This window comes from Fukomys damarensis, unplaced genomic scaffold, assembly GCF_012274545.1.
Source record: "Fukomys damarensis isolate Sample0158 unplaced genomic scaffold, DMR_v1.0_HiC HiC_scaffold_29, whole genome shotgun sequence".
Lineage (NCBI taxonomy): Eukaryota > Metazoa > Chordata > Mammalia > Rodentia > Bathyergidae > Fukomys > Fukomys damarensis.
Genome location: NW_022900941.1, coordinates 80976 through 91564, shown reverse-complemented (window position 1 = coordinate 91564; position 10589 = coordinate 80976). Strand labels below are relative to the sequence as shown.

At 40.2% G+C, this 10589-nt stretch overlaps 1 protein-coding gene across 4 annotated transcripts in view; it reads right to left on the bottom strand.

The window, feature by feature from the left end:
• Ptpn18 (protein tyrosine phosphatase non-receptor type 18) overlaps positions 1-10583 on the bottom strand; it is a 20698-nt gene extending 10115 nt beyond the window's left edge. For 2 of the 4 annotated variants that reach the window (XM_010603123.3, XM_010603124.3), the window contains exons 1-2: positions 8291-8461; positions 8149-8187 (exon numbers count right to left, since the gene is read on the bottom strand). In XM_010603123.3, coding sequence (XP_010601425.1) covers positions 8149-8187; positions 8291-8401 — 150 coding nt within the window. In that variant the 5' untranslated portion in view covers positions 8402-8461. The other 2 variants (XM_010603129.3, XM_010603126.3) reach the window with 2 other exon arrangements.
• Positions 10584-10589: the final 6 nt, after the last annotated feature.

The following is a 10589-nucleotide window of genomic DNA, read 5'->3' as shown; positions in this document are numbered from 1 at the left end:
ATATATATATATTTGTATCTAGGAAAAGAGAGAGGAGAGAAACAATATGTGAAGAAGTAGTAGTTGAAAAATTTCCCTAATTTGATGAAGCTATGAACCCACAGAACCAACAAAAATAATGAAAGATGGGGAAAATAAACAAAGAAAGCTAACTGACACAGGTCAGGATGAAAATATTGAAAAACAACTGTAAAGAAAAATATCCTTAATATTTGTATCTAGGAAAAGAGAGAGGAGAGAAACAATATGTGAAGAAGTAGTAGTTGAAAAATTTCCCTAATTTGATGAAGCTATGAACCCACAGAACCAACAAAAATAATGAAAGATGGGGAAAATAAACAAAGAAAGCTAACTGACACAGGTCAGGATGAAAATATTGAAAAACAACTGTAAAGAAAAATATCCTTAAAAAAAAAAGGACCATACGAATGGTAGTAGATTTTTTTTTTCAGGAACCCTGTAAGCCATAAAAGCAAGGATGTAACATCCTAAAAGTAAAAGGATGGTGGTGGTAGTGGTGGGAAACAAAAAACCTTTTTAGACAAATAAAGGCCAAGCAAATCAACACAAGTGAACTTGTACCTTGCAAAAAGAAAAAAGAAACATGATACAAATGGAAACATGCATCTATACAAAATAATAAATAGCAAAAAAAAAAGTGGCTATGTGATCAGATTTAAAGGTATTTCTTTTATTTTTACTATAGTTAAAAGATACACTACTGCATTTTACCAAATGATTATTGAATAATAGTGCCAGTCCTTCACATACTCTTGCAAAAAGAACTGTGGGGTGAACATTACCCGGTATACTGGGTGAGGCCTAGTACTATCTTGATACCTAAACCAAGCAAGGATATTACAAGAAAAGGAAACTACTAATGAATGTCTCATGAATGTAGACATAAAAAATTCTCAACAAAATGCCAGCAAAGTACTATACATCGTGACCAAATAGGAGTAGTACCAGGAATGCAAAATTCATTCAACATATATAAAACCATTGAATGTCACACATTATGTTAATAGACTACAAAACAAAACAATCATATGTAGAGGTGAGGAAAGAAAACTTTACCAAAACTAACACCCTTTTATGATAACATGAAAGGAACTAGGAATAGGAATAATATTTCACAACATGAAAATAACATACAAAATCCCCCAGAAAAATTATGAAAAATGAAGCAAGCAGAACAAGTAGTACTTACTGCTTCTCTTCACATGGAAACTCTAGCTAGCGTAGTTAGGAAAAGGGAACAAGAAGAAATTGGTGGAGCTGGGGGAAGAAAGAGGAAGGGAGAGGGAGAGGGAGGGACAAAAGAAGAAGACAGAAGGAGGAAGAGTGGGAAATGGTGGTGGTGATGGTAGAGGGAGAGAAAGATGGTGGATAGGGAGCAAGACTGGGAAAGTAAGAAACAAAACTTGACTTATAGATGATATAATTTTATATATAGAAAATGAAAGAATGCAACACATCATTAAAGCTGAATGGCTGCAGATACAAGATCAATGTGGAAAAAAATCAACTCTTTGTATCTTTAAGTAGTGTACCTATTCAGTTTATAATAAACTAAGAAAACTTACACTAACATTAAAAAGTATAAAGTACACAGAAATGAATTTAAGAAAAGTGCAAAAATTTTTAGACTAAGTACTACAAAGCATTGGTTAAAGAAACTAAGAAGGGTCTGGGTAAATGTAGACTTTTATATTCATGCATGAGAACACAATATAGTTAATAGAGATGGCAATATCTTCCAAACCGACCTACAAATTCAATCATTAATGGAATAAAATTGACATTTCAGAAGTAAACCTTTGTACTTATAGTCGATTAATTTTCTATAAAGGTGCCACGGTCATTCAGTGGAGAAAGCATAATCTTTAAAAAATGATGTGACTGTGGCATCACAATAATGCTGGAGAGCAGAGAAATAGCCACTCTTGAGATTTGGTGTCCAGATACTGGAATATAGCAGTGAAGAAGAAAAGAAGGAGGGAAGTGGGTCCCCAGGACCCAGCAAGGACCTGAAGCAAGAATTGAAGCCCACCATTAGCAACGAGACCTTAATGCAGAAGAAAGTGGCAAGTGGTGCTATCATCTTGCACCCTGACTCACTGTGTGGCTGTGTGCCTGCTGCTGACCTCATAGGACTCCATTGAGAAACACAACAGTGGAACAGAGCAGTGGATAAGGTGGACTGCAGTGGCTGGTGAGTTATTCAGGTTCAGATGTCCTCCAGAAGAGGGAGATTGGCTAGTCACCAACTGGAAGAGGGGCCACGTGAGATTGGAACTCAGAGCAGCTTGCAGGCTAACTCCATCTAGCAGCTCCCAGTGTTGCAGAATGAAGTTCAAGTTGGCAGAAGGTCAAGGAGATGAGTTCAAACAGTCAAGAGTCACACAGAGTGTTGGAGGCTGAACATATTGGGTTCCAGCCTCTAAGCCAGAAACCAGCCTGATCTTCAGTGGGACTAAAGGTGTAGGCTTGTTAAGATTATCCACTACCCGACTGTAAAGCTACCACTAGCTTACTGGGGTTAGTCAACATGGATCTGGGCTCTGTCTGCATACTCTATCTACTAGTGACAGAAGAGACACACTCTGAAATAGACATTTTAAATTTTCTTCTCTTTTTTTCTATTTCTTTTCATGTTTTTAATTTTTGGTGTTTTTCTTGGTTGTTCTTGTTTTGTTTTTTGGTACTGGGGCTTGAACTCGGGTCCTTGTGCTTTTCAAGGCAGGTGGTGGAGCCGCTGAGCTAAATCGCTGGCCCTGGTTGTTCTTGTTTTTATATGACTGTGAGCATTGTTTCTAGTTTTGTTGTTCAGTTTTCATTTTTTTTATTTCTTTCTTTTCTCTTTTCCTCCTGTCTTCTTCAACAGTCTCTCAAAGTTTTGTAATCTTCTTTTATCCTCCAGACTAACTTCTAGACATTTCATTTTTTTTTCTGTTTCTTTATTTCCCCCCAATCCCTTTTAAATTTCCCTCCTGAGGGTAAAATCATCATATTGAGGGCATATTTACTATACAGTATTTTCTGGTTTGTTTTAGAATTTGCTGTATAACCACAAATATAGTTCATACAGTTAAATGCAAATTAATAGTTACCACAGTTTGTCATTTTCTAGCCTGTATGATGCTATTGTTACTGCTGATTCTACTACTTTAACCAAAATGACATAATTGTTCTAATCTTTGCTCTTTCTGGTATACCAAGACAGACTGCCTGAGGGTCATAAACAATACTACAGGCCTTGTTCCCATCATGCCTCTCTTCATGCCTAAAGAGTAACCTGATATTTGCTACCTCAGCATAACCAGTGATGTCACAAGCCCCTCCTAGTGATGTCACAGGATCCTCCAATCCCTTAATGCTACCCACTCAACTCCACCCTGGCTCAGGTTAACCCCACCCCACTCCTATACAAAAAGCTCCCTGTTCCTCCATGCTACTTTTCCTTTGTTAGGAGACAGCCTGACAGATCCTCCCTATAATAAATGTTTGTTGTACTCCTGGTCTGGTCCTGATTTTTCAGCTCTTTTACCTAACAATTAGGAAAAAACCCACACCTTTCATAATAGCATTAAAGGCCAGAGATTTAGCTCAGGGGTGCTATGGATTTAGGCAGGAGCCTGGAAAGTGAAAGGTCCTGAGTTTAATCCCTGGTACCGAGTGTGGTGGAGACAAAAACACAATAGCACCCCCAAAAATGAAATACCTAGGATCTAATGCAGGAAGTAAAAGACCTCTACATTGAAAACTACAGTATTCTGTAAAAGGAGATCAAAGAGGATATCACACCAGGGAAACTATTTGGTATTTACATGTGTGTCCCTATTTATTTAACTTAGGAGTATGGCCTCAATGTACATCCATTTAGTTATAAACGTCTCTAGTTTCTCATTCTTTATGGCTGAGTAGTACTCCATTTTATTTTTAAAAAAATCTTCTCTATCCAGTCTTCTGTTGATGGGCAAATGGGCTGTTTCCAAGCTTTACTTATTACAAACTGTGCCACTATAAATATGGGTGCACATATATCACCGTGGTACAATTCTTTTAATTCTTTTGGGAAGATACTCAGCACAGGAACAGTCAAATGGGACCTCTTATCCTAGTTTTTTGAGGTATCTCCATATTGATTTCCACAGTGGTTGCACAGGTCTGAATGCCCACCATCAGTGGAGAAGGGTTCCTTTTCCCCACAACCTCACCAGCATTTGTTATTCGTTGATTTCTTGATAGCAGCCATTGTTTCTAGGGTGAGGTGGTCTCTCAGTGTTGTTTTCATCTGCATCTCTCAAATGATCAGTGATGTTGAACATTTTTTCATATGTTTATTTGCTGCTTTTACTTCTTTCTCTGAGAAATGTCTGTTCATTCCATTTTTGAACTGGATCTTTATATTTGGGGGGAGGTCTGATTTTTTAAAGTTCTTTTTATATTCTTTGTCTGAGGAACAGCTGATAAAATTTTTTCCCTACGTTGTAGGCTGTCTCTTAGCTTAGTGGTTTCTCTCACAGTGCAGAGCTTTTTAATATGATGAGATCCCAGTTCTTGATTCTTTGTGCTAGTTCCTGTGCTACTAAGGTTTTGTTCATAGTCTTTTCCTGTGCAAATGTCTTCAAGAGTTCTACCTAACTTATCTTCCAGCAAGTTTAGTCTTTGTTATAATATTTATATCTTTAATCCACTTGGATTTTAATTTAGTGCATGGTTAGATAGGGGTGTAGTTTTAATCTTTGGCAGGATCAAATGCAGTTTTTCCAATACCATTTATTAAAGAGGCTATCTTTCCTCCAGTGAGTATGGTTGGCTCCTTTGTCAAAGATGAAGTAACTGAGTATGTCTCGAGTTGTTTTGCCTCTTCTAATCAATTCTGCTGATCCTTGGATCTGTTTCTTTGCCAGTACCATGCTGTTTTTATCACAGTGGCTTTGTAGTATGTAGTATCAAGTTGGGGATTGTGATACCCATCACATCTCTGTTACCTAGAACTGCTTTTGCTATTCTAGGTCTCTTCTGGTTAGAAATGAATCTTTGAATTATTTCTTCTAGTTCTGTGAAATATACTTTTGGAATTTCAATCAGCATTGCACTGAATCTGTATGGCAGTTTTGGAAGTATGGCCATTTTCACTATATTGGTTCTTCAGACCCATATATATATGCATACCTCTCTAAGAATGATAAGCTAGAGACATTTCTAGCTAAATGGCTACATCTTGAGACCATACTTTTCAATGAAGTAATCAAATATCGCATTGTTTCTATGATGTGAGAAACTGGAAGTGTAAATAAGGACCAAAATATATAATAGATATTGGCAAATAGGAAGCAAACATTCAAATGAGAAGAGGAACAAGGGAAAGGGAGGAGGGGAAGGAAGGAAGGGACAAGAAAAAATAGACCAAAAGGAAAAAATGGAAACAAAGTTTTTGTAAATAAGGAGAAGAGGGGTTGAAGGTAGGGGAAGAGCATGGAAAAAAAAGAAGCATGCTACATTATGTACAGGTATAAAACCCCAATGATGAATGTGATCATTATGCATATCTAAAATGTACTAACAAAAATGGTGCTGGAAAAAAATGGATATCCAAATGCAAAAGAATGAATTTGGACATCTATTTCACATCACATACAAAAATTAAGTAAATCAGAGATATAAAGCTAAGTGATAAAACTACAAAATACTTAGGATAAAACACAGGAACAAATATTTATAACCTGTAATTAGACAATGCTGTTTTGATATAAAACAAAAAGCATAAACAAAAAATACTGTAATTCATCAAAAATTTTAAAAATATTCTTCAAAGGACTCTAAAGAAGAGTCCTTTGAAAGTGAATGGATAACTCACAGAATGGGCATGAGATTTGTCAACCAATGTATTTACAGGGGACTTATAACTAGAAGAATTCTTATAACCTATGATAAAAAAAGACAACCCAAAATAAGCCAATTAAAAATGGGCAAGGTAGGTGTGGTGGCACATGCTTGCAGTTCCAGAACTGAGGAGGCCGAGGGAGGACCACCACTCTGGGTTTCACGCCAGCTTGAACGGCAAAGTGAGAGCCTATCTCAAAGGTGGGGGGGGTTGGTCTGAATACATGTTTGTTCAGAGAAGACACACAATTGGATGAAAAGTACGCAAAAACCAAAAACAATGAGTGGTTTTTCTAATGTACAGCATAAAACAGCAAGTGATGGCAAGTATGAGGCAGAACTGTAGCCCCTTGGGCACTGCAGGTGAGAATGTAAAACGATGCTACCACTGCAGGAAACGTCAACATAGAACTGTTGCACCTACCAGTCCCACCCTAGGTGCACACCCAAAGAATGAACAGAGATGCAAGCAGACAGTTATCATCACACACAGGCAGCACTATTCACAACAGCTAAAAGGTAGAAACAACCCAAATGTCCATCAACAAGATCAATGTGTTATCAAAATGCGATACATACACACTATGTATGTCACCATGGCATCTTTTTCAGCTTTTAGAAGAACAACATTCTGACACATGCCGCCATGTGGATGAACCTTGAAAACATTGTATTAAGTGAAAAAAAAAACCAGAGACTAAAGTATAAGTATTACATGATTCTACTTGTAGGACGTACCTAGAATAGCCAAATTAATAAAGGCAGAAAACAGAACAGAGGTGATCAGGATTTGGGAGTTGTTTAATGTAAGTGTTGTTTAAACTCTGAGTACTGAGTTTACATTTGGAACGATGAACAAGTTATAGAAATGGATTATGGTGATGGCTGCACAACAATGTGAATGTATTTGATGCCACTGAATTATATACTGGAAATGGTCAAAAGACAAATTTCCTGGGTATTTTCGCATAATTTTTAAAAGGACAATGAAATATTACTTCACATTCTCCAGTATGTTGATGATGTGAAAAAACTGAAATCATCACACATTCCTCAATGTCAAATGAGGCAGCCTCTATGGGAAATGGCTTGTCATTTCCTTAAAATGTTAAAAATAGATTCCCTATATGACCCAACAATTCTACTGCTCAGTTTATACTCAAAAGAAATGAATATATATGTCTACACAAAGACTAAAATATATGAATGTTCATAACAGCATTATTCATAATAGCCCAAAGTGCAAATAACTCAAATCCTATAAGCTGCTTAATGGAGAAGTAAAATATGATATGTCTATTGATGGGATATTAGTCAGCAATAAGAGGGAATGAAGTATTAATACTTGTTACAGTATCATGAGCCTTAAAAACATGCAAGGTGAAAGAAGCCAGTCACAAAAGACCACATGTTGTTTGACTCCACTGATATGAACTGTCCACAGTAGGCAAATGTGTAGAGATCAGACATATACTGGAGGCTGGCTAGGTACAGAGGGAGCTGGAAAATGGGGAGTGACTGCTACTGAGGTGATGTAAATGTGCAAAATTTCTTGCAGGGATGGTTGCTAACTCAAGAATATACTAAAAACAACCGAATTATATGCTTTAAATGTGTGGCTTGTATCTCATTAAAGTTGTTCTTTAAAAACAATAATAGACAAAAATAATGGTGTATATGTATTTAGATTTAGAATTATCTAGTATGTTACAAGTTGGTAAGAACTATGAAGAAAACTGAGAAAGTAGAAGAGTGGCCATGGTGAGTCAGAGTGATATGAAGAGGTTCTCACAGAGGAAGTAAAGACTGAAAGAAGCCAGTAGAAGGAGCCATGGGGAGTAAGGTCCCAAGCAGAGGGAATGGCCAAGATACAGGCCTTGAGGCAGGGTTCTCCCTGGCACATCTGAGGACTAAGAGGCCAGCATGGTTAGAGGAGGTAGACAGGAGGAAAAGGGGTAGAGGGGCATGGAACTCCTAGGTAAGGCCTTATGCTCTGCAGGGCACCTTGCATGGGATCCCCAGCAAGGGGAGGGGGAATAGGCTCCATGAAGGAAAGGAAAAAGACTGAGGCAAAATTAGAGAGGAATAGTGGCTTCCCAGAGAACCACAGTGAGACCACTCCAGGAACTGAGCTCTCGGGTCAAAGGTCAGGGAGGAGATAGATAACAAGATTCCTTCTTCCTTCTTGCACAGGCCACAGCATTAGTGGGGACACACACACACACACACACACACACACACACACACGACACCTACCCGCTCATTCTCTGTCTCTCGACATGCCATCAGGATCACCTGCATAAAAGGGGTCAGGGGAGATGGCAACTTGAGTTAGAGGAAACAGTGTCACAGGAAGACACACTCAGAATCATGCCCCTCTCTCTCCCCCAAATCTGACCTTGACCCCAAACTCCCAGACCAGGCGCCAGAAGTCTAGCAAGGTGTGCAGCAGGGGTCCTTGTGTGGCGATGTAGGCCTGGCTTCCATCTGCACCCTGAGAAAGGCCCATTTACTGTGAAGACCTCACTACCCCTACCACACCCAGTCCTCCCCTTTCCCTGACCACTAGCCTGACCCGAATGAAATTGCCATTGATGTAGTCGCCATGTCCCTCCTTCTGGAGCAGGGAGAGGATCACTCGTGTCCGATCATCTGCCAGTGAGTAAGGAGAGAGACTTGGAGTTTGGGTTAAAAACGGCAGGAGAGCTGGCAGGGAAAACCACACACGGGAGCGCTGGTGGCCAGCGGGGTGCGTGTAGACACCTGCAGTGTGGCTGGGAGTGTGCACAGCAGCACCTACTCCTTCCCAAGCCCGCGACTTACATGGCACCACGTCTCGGTAGCGGTTCTTCCTCACGTTCCTAGGTAGATTGCCTGTCTCTGTGGAGCATACATCCTCTGTCTTCCAGGCATCGGAGCAGGCCCTGATGTCCTGGAGGGAGGCAGGGTGTGTGAGTAGGAAAGGCGGAGAAAGAGGAGGGGAGTCAAGTCAGAGTCCTGGACATCAAGGCACTCATAAGATAGGGAACGCACATCTTGGTGAGGTCAGTGCTGACCCCGCACCACAGCCGCAGGACCCTACAGAGGTGAATACTATTCCTGTCCTCCTTGCACAGGTGAGAGAACTCATGGAACTCGGGACTGGAAGATTTGCCAAAGCCCCCACCCAGGAAGCACGGGATGAGAGTGGACCGGAGACCTCTGTGTACCTACTCCACACCCCCTCAGTTCGTGTCACATTGTATTGTAAACAATAATAATGTAATTAAATAGGGACTGGGGGTGTAGCTCGGTGGTAGTGTGTGCGATGTATTATTTAATATAACAAAACAAATGGTATTACAATATGTACTACAGGGAGTTATGCTGTGTCACAGGTACTTTGTTACAGGTGGGTTATTTATGACTGAAGAGTGCATTATGGTTGTCAAGTATTTATAATCACAGTGATAATGAATGAGTAACACCTACCAAGCCTCCATCGTGTGAGAGTCACCATTCCGAGTCCTGCACTAGTGCTCATGGGGTCATTTGGGCCTCCTTGGACACAGGCGTCCAGGAAACGACCTCCTCCTCAGAGGAGAAACCAGCGGGAGGCAGGCTGGACAACAGGGGGGGCACTCCACCGAACCTTCCTCATAGGGCACTCAGCGCTGTTTGGAGGCTGAATCTTCACATCACACGTGACTGTTTACTGTTCTATATATCTTCATATTTATAAGTTATATATTTTACATTTATTACGCATTTCTAATTTTTATACTACAAAATTTCACGTGTACATTTTGTTTTATATTCATCTGTACTATTTACTGATGACTGAATAACCATGGCTTTTTAATTAACATTTATGCTAGCGTATTGTTTTATGAAGTTTTTTGTGTAAACTGTCATTTAAATCACATTTATTTTTTTAAAATCACATTTATTTTCATAAACATATTTCTAAATTAGACACATGCATTGTTTACATATTTGCATAGTATGCTTCTATATTTATTTGTTTGTTTGTTTTGGTTTTCTGAGACAGGGTCTCACTATGTCGTTGAGACTGACCTGGAACGCATTATGTAGCCCAGGCTGGTCTCGAACTCACAGCAATCCTCCTGCCTCAGCCTCCCGAGTGCTGGGATTACAGGCGTGTGCCACCACGCCAAGCTATGCTTCTATATTTGGTAATACGTTATTTTTTATTTTTATTTATTCTTTTGGTACTGGGTATCGAACTGGGGTCCTTGAATTTAGCGAGGCAGGCTGCGGAACTACTGAGCTACATCCCCCGCCCTAAACTTTAACTATTTCATTACCTGTAGAATGCTGTGCCTCTGGAGCTACATTAGCATTCATTGGGCTTGACTTAGTTACTACTGCATTGCTTAGTGTCTCTGTAAATGGTGACAGTGACATCCACGAAGTGAGCGGCAAGGCCTTTTTGACTCCACCGTACCGTGTACATACTCTCAAGTCAGTTGGGTCATTAACTTAAAGGAGAAACAGAGGCCAGACGAAAGAGTAAACCGCCCAGAGTCACAGCCCGGATTAGCCGAACGCTGATCCAAAAGTAACGTCTTACCCAGGCACCGCAGGCTCCGGTCCCTCTCGTCCCTTGTCCAGTCCCTCAGTGGGATCGCAGGGATGCCCAGGCCGCCCGGCCGCAGGTACTCGGCCCTTTCCCGCTACGCCCGCGCCCGCCCGCC